This window comes from Nycticebus coucang, chromosome 17, assembly GCF_027406575.1.
Source record: "Nycticebus coucang isolate mNycCou1 chromosome 17, mNycCou1.pri, whole genome shotgun sequence".
Taxonomy (NCBI): Eukaryota; Metazoa; Chordata; class Mammalia; order Primates; family Lorisidae; genus Nycticebus; species Nycticebus coucang.
This window is the reverse complement of record NC_069796.1, coordinates 40,921,620-40,940,246: the sequence shown is the minus strand read 5'-3', so window position 1 is coordinate 40,940,246 and position 18,627 is coordinate 40,921,620. Positions and strand designations below refer to the sequence as shown.

The window sequence follows — 18,627 nt, the reverse complement described above, 5'->3', positions numbered from 1 at the left end:
ACCTTCTCAGGAGGCTGATGCTGGAGGACTGCTTGAGTCCAGGAGTTTAAGGCTGCAGTAAGCGCTATAATGATCTCACTACACTCTAGCTCAGGTGTCTCAAACAAACAAACTCTAACTCTTGTCTCAAACAAACAAACAAACAAAAAAGAAAATGGTAATAAAAGAGGAAGAACCACAAACGAGAAATAGACATCTCCAACCTTTATTTCTAACACTTATCCATAGCATATTGGGTATAAATGGGGATTCAATAAATGCATGTGTGAAAGAAAATTGCAATTTTGTAATTTCTAGAACATTTTTTTCTACTAAAAATAATTCACTAGCATACTAAAAAAAATGGAACATTGTACATTGACAAGACAGTGAAATCAAATGTACAGACACTGAAATACAGTGGCAGAGTCATTCCTACAACCCAGTTAGCACGTTAACAACAGTTTCACAAATTATGCTATGAGCCAATAGAACATTCTCAGGCAGAGATTATAGATATAAAAAGGTATTCTATTCCAGAGAGTCCACCTTGACTCAATCTTACTCTTGAGGTCCCCTCCTCCTACAAGAACAAAGCCAAGAATTGAATAGATCAAGCACTTTAACACCCCTCCTGCTACCCTATCAACACAAAATGTTTCATTGTACAAGTATTTAACTGCTGAATTAATTTAATACCACTCAATAAATGTGTCAGACCACAGGTGATGTGAGATCTGAGGATGCACATGTGACATAGTCATGTTTCTGACCTCATTAAGTTTGCAGTTTAGCAAATAAAAGACAATTACAGGGCAGGCATGGTCGCTCACACCTGTAATCCTTGCACTCTGGGAAGCCAAGGTGAGCAGACTGCACAAGTTTGAGACCAGCCTAAGTTAGACCAAGAACCCCAACTCTAAAAAATAGCCAGGTGTTGTGGCAGGTGCCTGTAGTCCCAGCTACTCTGAAGGCTGAGGCAAGAGTCCAAGAGTCTGAGGTTGTGAGCTGTGATGTGCCACAGCACACTACAGGGGTAGACAAAGTGAAATTCTGTCTCAAAAAAAAGACAATTACAAAAAGTGATAACAATTACCATATAATGTTTCATTGAAGATTAAACACACACATTTGCCTCTTCTCCCTTCCACAACCCTCTTAAATATAACTATTAGTAAAATTTTGTATTTTTAAAAGCAAAACATCCACAAAGACCAGCAACAGTAACAGAAGCAGTAATATAAAATCCTAACAACTGGGCGGCGCCTGTGGCTTAGTCGGTAAGGCACCAGCCCCATATACCGAAGGTGGCGAGTTCAAACCCGGCCCTGGCTGAACTGCAACCAAAAAAATAGCCGGGCGTTGTGGCGGGCGCCTGTAGTCCCAGCTACTCGGGAGGCTGAGGCAAGAGAATCGCTTAAGCCCAGGAGTTGGAGGTTGCTGTGAGCTGTGTGAGGCCACGGCACTCTACCGAGGGCCATAAAGTAAGACTCTGTCTCTACAAAAATATAAATAAATAAATAAAATCCTAACAACTAGAAGCAAGATCACAAGTGGTAAGTGATTTAGCAGACCCAAAAAAGATGAAACCTAAATCAGAAAGCAACCTCTTTTGTATCCCCCCAAAGCTCAGAATTGGTGGCATGAGATAGTGGTAGAGGTAGGAGTGAAAATTAAATTAAAAACAGAAAGTTTGCAGAAGCAGTTGAAAAAAGCAGTTCCCAGGATCCCTACCAGAAGAACAAAGGTTTCCCCTCCAGAGAAAGTAAAGCAGAAAGCTCTGGGCTTGAAACACAAGAGTTTAAAGCAAAGAGGAACACACAGAAAGCATAATCAATCAAGTGAGACACTTATAAACTCTATGTGGAAATCTCCTAGCCATCTCCCCCCTGTCAGTTCCCAGAATACTAGCAGCTAGACTTACTTATTCTCTGGGGAAACTGACCCACCCATGAGAAAAGACCCAAAGCCAATAATAACACTCAAAGAAACAGCCGAATAGCCGGGCGTTGTGGCGGGCGCCTGTAGTCCCAGCTGCTCGGGAGGCTGAGGCAAGAGAATCGCTTAAGCCCAGGAGTTGGAGGTTGCTGTGAGCTGTGTGAGGCCACGGCACTCTACCGAGGGCCATGAAGTGAGACTCTGTCTCTACAAAAAAAAAAAAAAAAAGAAACAGCCGAGTCAGGTCAACTATGGTAGAGGGCCCAGAAAGAAGCTCTATCAAACATACTGCTTTGATAGCACATCCTTCTGAAGTTTCTAAACTGCTTTACTGATAGCAAATCTATCTTTCTTTCTTCTTCTCTTTCTCTCTTTCTTTCTTTTCTTCCTTCCTTTCTTATTTATTTATTTATTTATTTTTTGAGACAGAGCCTCCAAGCTGTCACCCTGGGTAGAGTACTGTGGAGTCACAGCTCACAGCAACCTCAAACTCTTGGGCTTCCAACATTCTCTTGCCTCAGCCTCCCAAGTAGCTGGGACTACAGGCATCTGCCACAACACCAGGCTATTTTTGTTGTTGCAGTCGTCATTGTTGTTTTAGCTGGCCCAGGGCCGGGTTCTAACCACCAGCCTCAGTGCATGTGTCCGGCACCCTACCCACTGAGCTATGGGCGCCGCCCTTCTTTAAACTTTTTTAAGACAGGGTCTCACTCTGGGACCCAGGCTAGAGTGTAGTGGCACAACTACAGATCACTGCAACCTCTAACTGCCCAGCTGAAGCAATCCTCCTGCCTCAGCCTCCCAAGTAGCCGGGACTACAAGTGCATACCGCCACACCTAGCTGACTTTTCTATTTTTTGTAGAGGCAAAGTCTCGCTATATTGCCCAAGCTGGTCCTGAACTTCTGAGCTCAAGTGATCCTTCTACCTTCATCTCATATATAAGATCCCCAAGGCTGCAGATAGTACAGTCCTAATGAACAGGAGAAAAATCTGTCAAATACTGAAAAACATAGAGAAGAAAATAAAATCACCATAACTCCATCTTTAAGATACCTTTCCAACCTTTTAGGGAAGAATAAATTATCTTTTGTACCTTTTCCACTTAATACACTGTGAAATTTTCCTTGAGAAAAAAAGTTAAGGGTGGTGCCTGTGGCTCAAGGAGTAGGGTGCTAACCACATATGCCAGAGGTGGTGGGTTCAAACCCAGCCCTGGCCAAAAACTGCAAAAAAAAAAAAAAGAAAAAGAAAAACATTAATTTCTTACAAATAGATTTAAAATCTAAACTACAGTATTAAATAGAGATAGATAAATAATTACACCAACCTGCTAAGAGCAATATGAAATCAATGTTAGAAGGTATACTCTAACAGTTGAGATCCTTTCCAACACAATTGCAGATTCTCATCTAAACATTCTCACTGAAATGTGGAGTCTTAAACCTAAATAACATTTTGATTACATTAAACCTTTCTGAAAAACAACATAAAAGATAATTTAATCTTCTTCTAAACAAAAGGAGATGCTAACAAATAACCCATAATCAATATCTCATGATTACCTTTCTAATTCATCTCTTCTCTCCCTCTACTTAGTTAATCACTTTGGCCAGAGCTGGTGACAAGAAGGCTGTAAAGTTCACAAAATTCAATGCCTAACTGTGGCCACCTCTGATAACTTAGCCACCTTAAAAGAAACTAGACCAGGGCGGCGCCTGTGGCTCAGTCGGTAAGGTGCCGGCCCCATATACCAAGGGTGGCGGGTTCAAACCCGACCCCGGCCAAACTGCAACTAAAAAATAGCCGGGCGTTGTGGCGGGCGCCTGTAGTCCCAGCTACTCAGGAGGCTGAGGCAAGAGAATCGCTTAAGCCCAGGAGTTGGAGGTTGCTGTGAGCTGGGTGAGGCCACGGTACTCTACCGAGGGCCATAAAGTGAGACTCTGTCTCTACAAAAAAAAAAAAAAAAAAAAAAGAAAGAAACTAGACCAATGCGTTTAAGAACACTAATGCTGCATGATTGAGTAGAACTGATTTTAAGCCCACTTTAAAATTTCTTATCTGAGGCCAGGTTCTCACACTTGTAATCCTAGCACTCTAGGAGGCCAACGTGGGTGGACTGCCTAAACTCACGAGTTGAAGACCAGCCTGAGCCAGAGTGAGACCTCGTCTCTAAAAATAGTGTTGTGGTGGGAGCCTGTACTCCCAGCTACTTGGGAGGCTGCAGCAACACAATTGCTTGAGCCCAAGAGGATGAGGTTGCTATGGGCTGTTACACCATGGCACTCTGCCAAGGGCGACAAAGTAAAACTCTGTCTCCAACAAAATATATATAATAAATAAGTAAAGTTCCTTATCTGAAAATGCAATTCAACCACACACAAGGATTAAAAACAATCTTCTATCAACCATCAATCATATATAAGATCCCTAAGGCTACAGATAACCTTACAATCATTCAGTTTGTATAGTAACATGGGATTTTTTTCTTTTAAATTTCAGATTAATATAAGGGTACATAGGATTGGGTTATATTGTTTACCATATACCACTACATTATACTAGTTAGATAGGAGTTTACTAAGCCCCCTATAACATGAAATTTTTTTAGCCCTAAAAATTTAAATATTAATAATACTAGAAAGCAAAGAGCCAGCTTCCTTTAAAAAGGGTTAAAAAACTTTAAAAACAAGTCTTTTCTTGCTTTTTAAAGATTGTTGTTTTACTGTAAACTCAAAATTGCTCTTAGAAAGTCTATTTTTTAAATGTAAAAAATGGATTAATTTTCCTGATTTCTAAAATAGTGTTAATTTTTTGCAAAGATATACATTTGTTTGAAGATGACTAGAATGTAAAGACTTACAAACAGAATGTTTTAACTACTCTAAAATTATAAAACAGGCTCAGCACCTGTGGCTCAAGGGCAAAGGCGCCAGCCACATACACCTGAGCTGGCGGATTCGCATCTAGCCTGAGCCCACCAAACAACGACAGGTGCAACCAAAACATAGCCGGGTGTTGTGGCAGGCGCCTATAGTCCCAGCTACTTGGGAGGTGGAGGCAGGAGAATCACTTGAGCCCAGGAGTTGGAGGTTGCTGTGAGCTGTGATGCCACAGCACTCTACCCAGGGTGACAGCTTGAGGCTCCATCTCAAAAAAATAAATAAATAAATGAAAATAAAATAATATTATAAAACAAGTCGGGTGAGGTGGTTCACCTCACTCTTGGGGGCCGAGGCAGGTAGACTACTTGAGGTCTGGAGTTAGAGACCAACCTGAGGAGAGCGAGACTCTGTCCCTACTAAAAATAGAAAAACAAGCCAGGTGTACTGGTATACACCTACAGTCCCAGCTACTTGGGAGGGTGAGGCAAGAGGATCTCTTGAGCCCAAGAGTCTGAGGTTGCTGAGAGCTATGACCACATAGCACTCCACCCAGGGTAACAGTGAGACTCTGACTAAAATAAATAAATAAATAAATAAATAAATACATGAATAAAATAAATATTTACTTATCTACATAAATAAGATTATAAAATAGGCTCAATGCCCATAGCACAGTGGTTACAGCACCAGCCACATGCACCGAGGCTGGCAGGTTCGAACCCGGCCTGAGCCTGTTAAACAACAATGAAGACTGCAACAAAAAAAAGCTGGGCACTATGGAGGGCGCCTATAGTTCGAGCTACTTCGGAGGCTGAGGCAAGAGAATCACTTAAGCCCAAGAGTTTGAGGTTGGTGTGAACTGTGATGCCATGGCACTCTACCCAGGGTGACATAGTAAGATTCTGTCTCAAAAAAAAAAATTATGAAATAGAATTTTGTATTTACCATTGATTCAATCTTTTAAAATATACTATTAACATGTCTGTGTTTTACACTATGCATTAATTTTTTAAATCTTTTATCATAAAGTTACCTGTGTATGCCTTAGTGAGACCAGTTTAAAAATTATTATTCATCAAGAAAGAAATTTGATAAATCACCATTATAATGCTTTCTTTCTGGATCAAAGCTACCAGCTTCTATACATAAAAACAATCTATTATAAAGCTGGAAACCATCAAAATGAATCCAACCATCCCATTTAACAAAAGAAGGAAATAAGGCTAGAAAGAGGTCAAAGTTCTTGCCCAATCACATACTTATTTTAGGACAGAAATTGGACTGCTACTAAAGAACTTTAGTGAAGTTCTTTTATGTTCTCCTCAATTAGTCCCTACTTAGGGCCCAAGATAAACCCACATACTAAAGCCTACGTCTTCAAAAACTGTTTATCAATGCAAAGTTATATGAAAATATGGATACTATTTAATATAAAGCTCCTAAAATGAAAGCTCCAGAATACTAAGAACACTATTTCTGATTCCCTAGTACACAAAATTTCATCTAAATTTTATAAGAGCAAAGTAAGTAGAAGATAATTTAATAACAAATCACAAAATAGGCATGAATTCTATAAAGTACTTACAGTACTTACAGTTTTACCTACAGTACTTACAGTTTTTATAGGATTATATTCATTTTTAATAAAAACAATGTTTAAAGTGAATCTGGTGGCTTGGTGCCCAGTGAGCAGGGTGCCAGTAACATACACTGAGGCTGGCAGGCCCGAGCCCAGCCTGGACCTGTTAAAACAATAATGGCAACTGCAACAACAAAATAGCCAGGCGTTGTGGTATAGTCCCAGCTACTTAGGAGGCTGGGCAAGAGAATCTTGTAAGCCTAAGAGTTTGAGGTTGCTGTGAGCTGTGACCCTACAGCACTCTACACAGGGTGACATAGTTGAGACTCTGTCTCAAAATAAATAAATAAAAAAATAAAATAAAAAAATAAAGTGAATCCGGTATAGACATATTAAAATTACCTCTAAGTTTTTTTAAGGTACTTTACCAAAAAATGATCATTAACAGAAAATTTAGAAAATAAAAAGAAATCATTCTTACTATTTTTTAAAAAATGTATTTTTAAAAAGGAAAAAGCAAAAACAAACAAACAAAAAGGACACTATTCATTTGCCAAAACCTATAGAACTTTACAGCACAAAGAGTGAATCTTAATAGACACAAATTTAAAAAATCCATGACAGTGGCATGGGGACCCCAGGATGGTATTCAGAATGTGACAAAACAGTAAAACTTTATTATAAATACATGAAAGAAGTAGAATATGTAAGACTAAAGGCATAAGAAACTACCCACATACCCTTTCCTCCAGCAGTTAAGCCAGTTTTCCATGAGAGTAGGGATTAATGATTCTGATACCATTAACATGGATACTGGAACTGAAGGATTATGTAAAGGGTGGCAGTTGGTGGAAGCCAGGTTTCTGTTGGAGCGAGATAGTGCAGAGTTTCTATATACCGTACATCTGATTTTTATTAACATCTTATATTAATATGTTACATTTTTCACAATTAATGAACTCTATTGATACATTACATGACAGCCAAGAGGAGTCTAAGGAGAGACATGATGACTAAATATATTGCAGTATCCTGAAATAGAAAAAGAACATTAAGTAAAAACCTGGAAAATAAGAATGAAGTATAGATGTTAGTTAATAAAGTATCAATATTGGTTCATTAATTGTAAAAAATTTAACATACTAATGTAAGATGTTAATAAGAGAAGTCAGGTATAGATATATAGAAACTCTCCACTATCTTCTCAATGTTTCCATAAATTTTAAAATGTTCCAAGAAGTAGGGGAGAGGAGGGGGAAGATGGGCAGAGGGAGGGTAATTGGCGGGACCACACCTACAGTGCACCTTACAAGGGTACATGTAAAACTTACTAAATGTAGAATATAAATGTTTTAACACAATATGTGGCTCAGCGAGTAGGGCGCCAGCCCCATATGCCGAGGGTGGCAGGTTCGGGCTCAGCCCCGGCCAAACTGCAACCAAAAAAAAGTAGCCGGGCGTTGTGGCGGGCGCCTGTGGTCCCAGCTGCTCGGGAGGCTGAGGCAGGAGAATCGCGTAAGCCCAAGAGTTGAGAGGTTGCTGTGAGCCGTGTGACGCCACGGCACTCTACCCGAGGGCGGTACAGTGAGACTCTGTCTCTACAAAAAAAAAAAAAAAAACAGAAAGGCTATGTTAACCAGTGTGATGAAAATATTTCCAATTGTATATAAAACCAGCGCATGGTAACCCATGATTGCATTAATGTACACAGCTGTGATTTAATAAAAAAAAAAAAAAATAGCTGGGAGGGAAAAAAAAGTTCCAAGAAGTAAAGCTGAAATATATTACATGTGTGAAAGGATCTGCTTCAGTCAATGAGAAAATACTTCACTGGAAGTGTTCTTTATTTTTTTTCTTTTATGAAAAGGCATTTTATTATTACTATTTTACTACATAACATATTAATGAATATACCACATTGCATTTTCTCAAATGCCATATGAGGCACATTTCTCTCTAATTCCCCAGAAAACCTCATCTGTCCCTTGCAGGATTCAGTTTCTTACGACGAGTGTGATACTGTCCATGAGGATACCAACGGTGCTTAGTAGTAAAGAACATTTTGCTAAGTTGTTCTATCATGGGTCCTGGTTCAAGGTGTTCACTTTTTTCTGCTAATTTGGTTTTCAGCACTTGATCATGTGTTTCTTCATTATTACGCACAGGATCTGGTAGAGAAATAGGTTTTGTGTGTTCATATGGAATGTCCACAAAAGGATGGTAGCATACTATTGTCCTGCCTTCAGATGTCAAAGCAAGCTCTACTTTGCAATTACAGTCATCTGGTAGAGAAGAATATGTAGATTTATGACAAACACAATATAGAGCTCCATTTTGGAAAGGAAATAAACGTTTCAAGACACTTCTCTTTGATATCACCATTTTACTGCTGCTCCAGCCATGGTGCATCAAGATACTTGTGAAAAAAGATGTTTTGAAGAAACACTGCTTTTAAAATCTGCTTCTAGGAAAAATCAGTTTTCATCCCATGACACTGCCTCTCCGTGAGCCCGCCATCTTGTTTCTGGAAGTGTTCTTAAACTTCATCAGTGAAGCTAATATTTGGAACATTTTTGAGATAAGGTCTGGCTTTGTTACCCAGGCTGGAGTGCAGCGGTGCCATCACAGCTCACTGTAACCTCAAATTCTTGGGCTCAAGGGATCCCATCTCAGCCTCCTAAGTAGCTGAGACTAAAGGGGTGCACCACTGTGCTTAGCTAACTTACTCTATTTTTATAAAAGTGGGGCCTCTTACTTGTTGAGAAGGCCAGCCCAAACTCCTGACCTCGAGCAATCCTCCTTCCTTGGCCTCGCACAGTGTTTAGATTAAAAATGTGAGCCACTGCACTTGGCCTATCTTGGGGATTTTAAATATAAATTACATTATTTAGAAAAATAACTCATACTTGTAACAGTAGGCTATGCCAAGTGGTATCTGATTACATTTGCTTTTATTACTACATTTGATGAAGTCAGCAACACATATCATATAAATCACCCTTGGTATCCACAGGGGATGGTTCCAGGACACCCCCCCAAATACCAAAATCCATGGATGCGCAAGTCTCTGATATCAAAGGATATAGTTTTGAATATAACCTACACACATTATCCCATATACTTTATTATCTCTGGATTACTTATAATGCATAATATAATATAAATGCTATATAAAGTTATCTTTTTTTTTTTTGAGACAGAGTCTATGTTGCCCTCAGTAGAGTGCTGTGATATCACAGCAACCTCAAACTCTTGGGCTTAAAGGATTCTCTTGCCTCTGCCTCCCAAGTAGCTGGGACTACAAGCACCTGCCACAACGCCCAGCTGTTTTTTTGTTGCAGTTGTCTTTGTTGTTTAGCTGGCCCAGGCTGGGTTTGAATTGGCCAGCCTGGGTTTATGTGGCTGGTGCCATACCCACTGAGCTATGGGCACTGCCCTGTTATACCATATGATGTTACATTTTATTATTTTTATTATTTTACTATTTCCCCTAAAACATTTTCTATCTGGAGTTGGTTCAATCCGTGGATGCAGAACCTGTGGATACAGAGGGCCAACTGGTATTTACACCTAGGCAGCCACTAGAAGCAATTACACCTGGAAAGTATGTAAAGCCCAACACATTTGATATTATCAATTGCTTAGCCTATGGCAACAACCCTTTGAGAAAACCATCATGCCAATTTTTAGTATTTAGTGTTAAAGTGTTAAAAGTTGCTTTGCCTGGGCGGCATCTGTGGCTCAACGGAGTAGGTTGCCAGCCCCATATGCCGGAGGTGTCGGGTTCAAACCCAGCCCCAGCCAAAAACTGCAAAAAAAACCAAGAAGTTGCTTCACCTAAATAAGTATCACCCATTACTGCCAAAGTATGGTTGCTGCAATTATTCAAAGATAACATAAGAATAAATTAAGAAACCAAAGCATTTATTTTAAAGCCCTAAGAACAAATAAATCAGAGGCTGTCACTTGAATCTCTTCAAGCCTTTCTTTTTTCCTCTTAATAAAAATACAAAGTTATTCTCATGGTAGGATTTTTTCATTTTTATATATTTTATATATTTATTAGGTTTCCATTTTTTTGCCTTCACAAAATTAAAAAGGCTTAAAATTTAATAACAATAACAATGTTTACGATAAGGAATAGAAACAAAAACTTCGTAAAGAACGAGGATTTATTTTTTAATATAATTTAACAAAATGTAATATAATTGATGTCTAGGATAAAGTATTAAAGTTATGTATAGGCAAACCAGTAGGTGGCATGCTGTGAGCTAGGCATCTGCTTAGAGCATGATTCCCTAGAGCAGCTCAACTGGGCCTTCTTGGTTTCTGCCCAGTTTCCAAGGTACAGATAAAATGATTAAGCCAAGGGCGGCGCCTGTGGCTCAGCGGGTAGGGCGCCGGTCCCATATGCCGGAGGTGGTGGGTTCAAACCCAGCCCCGGCCAAAAAAAAGATTAAGCCAAATGACTCTCCCCTAACAAGTTGGTCACCAATGGGATCAGGCAAAGAAATAAGAATAAATCAACAGAAATCCACTGCTAGAAAAACAACACAAAGCATGAGGCATGGAAAGAATGAGTCAAATCAAACATAAGTTCTAGGCCCCTGCAGATAAATCCTGTTTCCACAGTCCTAACATACTACAAAAGAGCTCCCTCATGATATATTCCTCATGTGATCACGCCTGCTTAAAATATCATACCATCTGTTATCTTCTAGAGTTATATACAGAAATACCTACAGATAAAATGATATGATTTCCAGGATTTGCTTCAAAATAAAGGTAAGTAGTATAAATGAAACAAGATTGGCCATTCATTGATAACTGCTGGAGGTGGGCAATAAGTGCATAAGGCTTACTGTACCATATTTTTGTTATGTGTTTCAAATTTCCATAGCAAAAAACCAAAAATATAAATATCATTAAGAAATAACTCTAGGCTAGCCATGGTGGCTCACGCCTATAATTTCAGCACTCTAGAAAGATGAAATGGGAGGATCCCTGAACTCAGGAGTTCAAGATCAGCCTGAGCAAGAGCTAGGAAGGACACAGAAACACAAATACACACACCCCCATGCCTCCATAGACTGAGGCAAAAGGATCCCTTGAATCCAGAGTTTGAGGTTGCTGTAAGCTAGGTTAACACCACAATAGCACTCTAGTCCAGGCCATAGAGCAAGACTCCGTCTCAAAAAAAAAAAAAAGAAAGAAAGAAAGAACTGTACTCCTACAATCTACAATTCAACAAGAAAACAAAAATCCAATTCAAAAATGGGTAAAGGCAGTAATCCTAGCACTCTGGGAGGCTGAGGCAGGTGGACTGCCTTGAGTTCACAGGTTTGAGACCAGTCAGAGCCAGAGCGAGACCCTGCCTCTAAAAATAGCTGGATGTTGTGGGGGGCACCTGTAGTCCCAGCTACTTGGGAGGCTGCAGCAAGAGAATATAGCTTGAGCCCAAGAGTTTGAGGTTGCTGTGAGCTATGACACCACAGCACTCTACCAGCACTCTACCAAGGGTGACAAAGTAAAACTCTGTCTCCAAAAAAAAAAAGAAAAAAATAGGCAAAGGACTTGAATAGACGTTCCTCAAAAAAATAGACATATAAACGGTCAAGTAAGTACATGTAAAGATGCTCAACATCATTATTAGGGAAATGTGGGTTTTTTGTGTGTGTGTGTGATTTTTGGCCGGGGCTGGATTTGAACTCGCCACCTCCGACATATGGGACCGGCGCCCTACTCCTTGAGCCACAGGCGCCACCCTATTAGGGAAATGTGAATCAGTACTGCTATAGATTCCATTTCATACCCCATTAGAAGGCAACTATCAAAAAAAAACGGAACATAACCGAGTTGTTGCAGATATGGAAAAATTGGAACCCATCTGCACTGTTGGTGGAAATACATGAATAAAATGGTGCATCTGCTATGGAGAACAGTATGGTGGTTCCTTGGAAACTTTAAAGTAGAATTACCGTATCACCTAGCAGCTCAATTTCTGGGTATAGCCAAAAAATTGAAAGCAGGGACTCAAAGAGGTACATACTTATACAATGGTCAAAAGGTGGAAGCGAAGCAAGGTAGGTAGGTAGTATAATGAAACCAGATTGGCCATTCATTGATAATTGCTGAAGGTGGGCAATAGGTGCATAAGCAGGAACAAAAAGTCCCACCGAGATAAAAAGTAGAATGATGGGCTCGGCGCCTGTGGCTCAAGCAGCGAAGGTGTCAGCCACATACACCTGAGCTGCCAGGTTCGAATTCAGCCTCAGCCCGCCAAACAACAATGATGGCTGCAACCAAAAAATAGCCGGGCATTGTGTCAGGTGTCTGTAATCCCAGCTACTTGGGAGGCAGAGGCAGGAGAATCTCCTGGGCCCAGGAGTTGGCGGTTGCTGTGAGCTGTGACGCCACTGCACTCTACCCAGAGTGACAGCTTAAGGCTCTGTCTCAAAAAAAAAAAAAAAAGAAAAAGAATGATGGCTGCCAGAAGCTGGAGGAGGGGGCAATGCAGGGTTGCTCAGTGGGTACTGTTTCAGTTTTGCAAGATGAAAAAAGTTCCATAGAGTGGTTGCACAACTCTGTCACTGAACTATATGTGGATACTTAAAAATAGTTAACATGGTAAGTTTTATGTGTATTTTGCCACAATTAAGTAAAAAGTTTTGAAAGGAGTAATTTACCCATGTTCTCAGTATTTTTATGTGTTTTCTTTGATTACAGTCCACAAAGGCTACAAACAAAGCAAATAACCTAAAAAAAAATCTTGAGGTAAAATTCTAAGGGACATTCTGTAATATAATTATTTCTAAAAATAAAAAATATAACAAGCCACATGGGCACGATCCACTCTTTCCTCCATGATCATGAATTCATCTAATACATACACTTTTAACACGAATATGTTTTCATCTGTCAGAGATGAAATTCTCTCCTTGATCTATTAAAATGTTCCTCCACAATCCTGAGAGAACTTCTCCAAAAATCCATCATTCTCAAAGCTGCTCTAAGATATCATCAGAATACAAGATAAACCTTTTCTTCTTTTATTTATTTATTTATTTAGACAAGAGTCTCAGTCTGTGCCCTGGGTAGAGTGCTGTTGCATCACAGCTCACAGCAACCTCAAAACTCTTGGGTTTAAGCAATCCTTTTGCCGCATCCTCCTAAGAAGCTCAGACTACAGGCGTCCGTCACAATGCCAGGCTAGTTTTTCTAATTTTTAGTAGAGACACAGTCTCATTTTTGCTCCTGAACTCAAGCAATCTACCTCAGAGTAGACTGGCCTCCTCTCAGAGTGCTAGGATTTCAGGTGTGAGCGACTGCACCCGGCCTACAATATAAACTTATTGGTAATACTCACAAATAGGTAACTTGTTTAAAAGGCAACGTGTTAAACTCCAAAACTTGGCAGTGTCATCATCACCCACCTGTATCAAATTCAAATCCAAACATCTCAAAATACTTGGCATAAATTAGCAAACTTTATGATATAGACAAAGATCTGCTGCAGTGAGGCAAGGAGGATTTAGAACCAATGAACAGGAATACATATCCTAGGATCCATACGTAACAAGTTTCTCAATACCGGGTATGGGCCTATCTAGACCCTACCAAAATAGGGCTTCCACATGTTTGGATACACAATCTTAAGTTTCAAAATGCAAAAAAAAAAATTAAATAATGCCACAGCAGAGCCCAAGCTTTCTGCATAGTCTGTCACTATGCTAAAATCAAGTTGTACACATATTGCACTACCAATAAAACGACCATAGAGACAAAACTGTGTTTTGCATTTATGAATGAATCATACAGTTTTCTATCACATTTACTCGGCCAGAGGACTAGCTCAATTTGATTAACCAGATCAAATAGAAGTCAGAACAGACTTTTGTGACGGAGTATCATGCTGCTATCAAGTTGCCTGGACAATTCACCAACATTCTATAATTCAAAAGCCTTTTAAATATGTATATTCTCTGACCAAGCATTTCTATACATAGAAACTTAATACTATAGAAATAGTTGAAGATATATGTAAAAGGAACTTCAGTGAATGAAAAAAATTACAAACATTCTTAGTGACCAACAATAGGCAATTAATTAAGTTATGGTTTGGCCATACAATTATATGCCACACAGACATTAAGAATATTTGATATAGGGCGGCGCCTGTGGCTCAAGGAGTAGGGCACCGGTCCCACATGCCAGAGGTGGCGGGTTCAAACCTAGCCCCAGCCAAAAAAAAAAAAAAAAAAAGAATATTTGATATAGGGAGATATTCATAACATGTTACATGACATAAGAGTATCAAAATATGAACCCATTTTTTTTTTTTTTTGAGGCATAGTCTCACTACGTCGCCCTCAGTAGAGTGCCGTAGAGTCACAGCTCATAGCAACCTCAAACTCTTGGGCTTAAGTGATATTCTTGCCTCAGCCTCCCAAGTAGCTGGGACTACAGGCACCCATCACAACATGCACCACAACATCCAGCTATTTTTTTACTGCAGTTGTCACTGTTGTTTAGCAGGCTGGGGTCAGGTTCAAACCCACCTGCCTCGGTGTATGTGGCCGGCATCCCTCCCACTGAGCTACGGGCGCCGAGCCTGAACCCATTTTATTACAGATCTAGATTTGTGTGCCTTTGTACATACATGTACACAAGAATACACACAGGTGCCTGAGAATACAATACACTGGACATATGTGCAAAAGTGTATGCAAACACGATCAGGGGCTCAGGGAATTACATTAGTGTACAAAGATATATCTGATGTATCTGCGTATGTGTATATATGGGTGTATAATACATATGCATCTATATATCTGCTAATGCATATGCCTATATTTGGACTGTGAGCCTGTGTTTTAAGTAGGTGAGTGTGTGTATATCCTTGTAATCACTACTTAGCAGCTTGGTGACCTTGGGCAAGTTACTGAGCCTCTTTTCAGTCTTGACTGTGTCATCTATACAAATGAGAACAAACTTGACTCATAAAGGTTTTGCAAATATTAATTAAGTGAAAAAAATGAATGTAAACTACTTAGCACTGTGATTGGTGAATAGTAAATCAATATTAGCTTTCCTCATCTGTACACATGTACACTGATCTATACCCGTGTATATTTACATAGCTATAAACCCATCAAGAATGCACATGAAATTTTTAACTTTAATTATCTATGTGTGCTATGCTTTTTAAATAGGTTTTTTGTTTGGAAAGGCTTTTTTTTTTTTTACATATTTTTACAATTTTTTTTCATTTTCTTGAAGATTATTTCTCCAAAATAGTTATATGAAAAACAAGGGAATAAAGATGGCCCATCCCTGATATACTTCAATTCTGCATAATTAAAAGCTATTAAATAGTACACCAAAGAATACACAATTTTTGTACTCCAGCTAATTTTTTTGTATTCTAGCAGTATTATCAGCATTACCTAACAGCTCAAGAAGATGGCAGTACAAAGAAAACCACAGCTCTTTTGCTTGTTTGCCTTATCCAAGCCAAGATAAAAAGAATGAATCAGAGGATAGTATACAATACAGGTGATTTGCAAACACTGTGATGACTTTTAAATGACATCTGTCATTCAAATTTTATTAAAGCAGGGAAAAACCACGACTTTTACCAAAGGTCACAGGAAAAAAAAAAGCATATACTAGACCCCAAGCTATGAAGAGCTCTAATGATTAACTGCATTGCCACAATTTTGGGCGTGTTTATGAAAGCAAGAAGCTGAACTCTCAACTAGTCATTTTGGGAGTCGGAGCCGGAAGGATGGATTACAACACACAGGATGACAGCAAAACAAACCAGTTAACTGGCCGCACCAGGGTTAATCTACATATTTTAATCCTATTGGCTTTCCTTACTTCTAAAATATAAAAATGTAGATCATCTAAGATAGGACATTTAATTTCATAAAAACAGGACTGACATTCGTATGCAAGTCATACCCTAGAATCTGAAACACGACAGGACACAAGAAGTTATTTGCGGTTCTAATCAACATCAATTACTATCTGGCTCAATTCCCACAATTATTATGTGTTAGATTAATACCTCTAAAAAAAACCTGCAAAAGGTCTCTCGAAATTTCCGGGAAAAACTCAGCTACAGACGGGGAGTAAAACAAGCAGCTCTTTTCCTGGGGCCTGCATTTATCAATCACACCCGAGATAATAATCCAATCTCCCTCTATACATTCAATCTCTTAAAAACGTCACTTCTAAGCCTTGAAAATACACATAGGCACACGCCCTGCAGCCTACCCTGTAGCTCGATTTGGGGGCATCGCCACAGCGAAACATCGCCTTTTCCAAATATACTGCAAACTGCGGGCTTGTCTCTCGCTTCATTTTTGACTTTTATCTTAAAACTGAGGCGAGGGGGGATGGGTTTTGACAAACAGACTTAGCTCTGAAACCCCGAGTAATCGCAGCTCGCTGCGGGGAGCTCCAGCAGAGATTTTAATCTTTTCTCTCCACCCAGTTTCCCTTTCCATTTGATGCTTTTGTTTCTTTCTCTTTTTTCCAATGACATCAAACCAAAGGTGGAAAAAGGAAAAATGAATGCCTTCCTCAGGTCGAAGCCTCCAGAGGGTCGCGGGCTCTGACTTCGGGGACCCGCCCGCCCTGGGAAACGCTAGAAACAAGGCCGGGAGGAGGTTTTTCCACCGCCCGGGGTCGCGAGGGGCGGGCCCGGCCCGCGGCGTCCTCGAATCCCAGCCCGGGCCCGCCCGGCCCGCCCAGGCCCAGCGCGGCCTGCCAAGCCCCAGCGTCGAGTTGGCCACGGGCCTGCGCCGAGAGGACTGAAGCGGCCGGCCCGCTGGGCACGGCCGGGCCGGCTTCGGGGTCTGGAGCCGGACTCGGGCGCTGCTTACCTGCTGGTACCGGCTGCCACAGGCCGGCTCCACCGCCGCCAGCGCCGCCAACGCCAACGCCATGGCGCAGCTGGCCGCAGGGAAAGACAGCAAGCGAGCGAGCTGAAGGGGCGCGGCGCTGCGAGCTGGGAGCGCTGCGAGGCCGAGGGCGACGAGCTTCTGGCGGGTCTCGATGGCCGCCGCCGCTCCGGGCGAGACGCACTGGTCGGCTTGTAAGCGCGGCCGCCGCCGAGGCTCCGACGCTGGCCCTGGAGAGGAGGTGGGGACCACGACGACGACGTCGCTGCGCCGCCGCCCCGCCCCCGACTCGCGCCGCCCGGCCCGGCCCGGCCCGGCCTCGCCCTGCGCCGCGGCTGCCCTGCCCCAGCCGTGTGGCTGTGCACCCAGCCCTGCACCTCCGGGGCTGACGGGTCGGATTCGGTTCCACTAAAAACTAATTACTAACAGGCCATCTCATGGGGCGGCGCCGGGGACCAGCACTAGTGTCAAGCCCTGAGCTTCACCCGAGTGTTAATAAGTCTCCATCACAGCCCCATGCTAGAGCCCCATTCTAGAGACCTGGGAAGTTGACGATCTTATTAAATTAATAACAGCGGTCTGATTCCTGATGTCTGGCAGAAGAATCTCAGTTCTTAAAGATCAGGGGAAGACCAACCACAGGGTGAGGGCCAAATTCCGTCCTTCATCGTGACTGTAAAAAGTATATGAAATTAAAATGGCAGTGTCCATAAATAAAGTTTTATTGGAACACAGCCACTTCCATTTGTTTTAAGATGACCTGCAAAGCCTAAAATACTTGCTATCTGACGCTTTACAGAAAAAGCATGCTCACTCTGATAAATCCTTGAGCACTCCTTAAACCTCAAGTCCTACTTAGGGTGGACGATTAGAATCGCATCCTTGGGTTATGCGGTCCTTTGGTATTTTAACAGCCTCAGAAACCGCATTTTCTGAAATTAAGCTCTCTGAGGAGGTGACATGAAAGTCAAAACTTGAAGGATTGAGCCATGCTAAGAGCTTTCCAGGCAGCAGCAACATGTGCAAAGGCAGTGACAAAGAGAGCTTGCCTTGAGGAGGAACTGAAAGGAGGCTGGCAAAGTGCCACGTAGGAGATAGACATCAGTGTTTCTAGAGGAGGAAGTTATCCCTGAAGAGATTAAATATCTCATCTAAGGACACAGACAGGAAGGGGTAAAGCTGGAATGCCAGCATATTATGCCAGCTTTCTGAACCACTACCACAAAACTAAATTATGAAAATACAAGAATATTTGTGTTTTAAATCTTTTGATTATTATCCACAGCATCTAGCACAGTATAGCAGGCAAGCAAGGTCCATTTCTTTCTGTTACACGC

The 18,627-nt window shown here is 41.1% G+C and overlaps 1 protein-coding gene across 1 annotated transcript in view; it reads right to left on the bottom strand.

The window, feature by feature from the left end:
• NDFIP1 (Nedd4 family interacting protein 1) overlaps nt 1-17,568 on the bottom strand; it is a 54,203-nt gene extending 36,635 nt beyond the window's left edge. Inside the window, exon 1 of the mRNA XM_053566284.1 lies at nt 17,273-17,568. Coding sequence (XP_053422259.1) covers nt 17,273-17,335 — 63 coding nt within the window. The 5' untranslated portion in view covers nt 17,336-17,568. The remainder of the gene's footprint in view (nt 1-17,272) is intronic.
• Nucleotides 17,569-18,627: the final 1,059 nt, after the last annotated feature.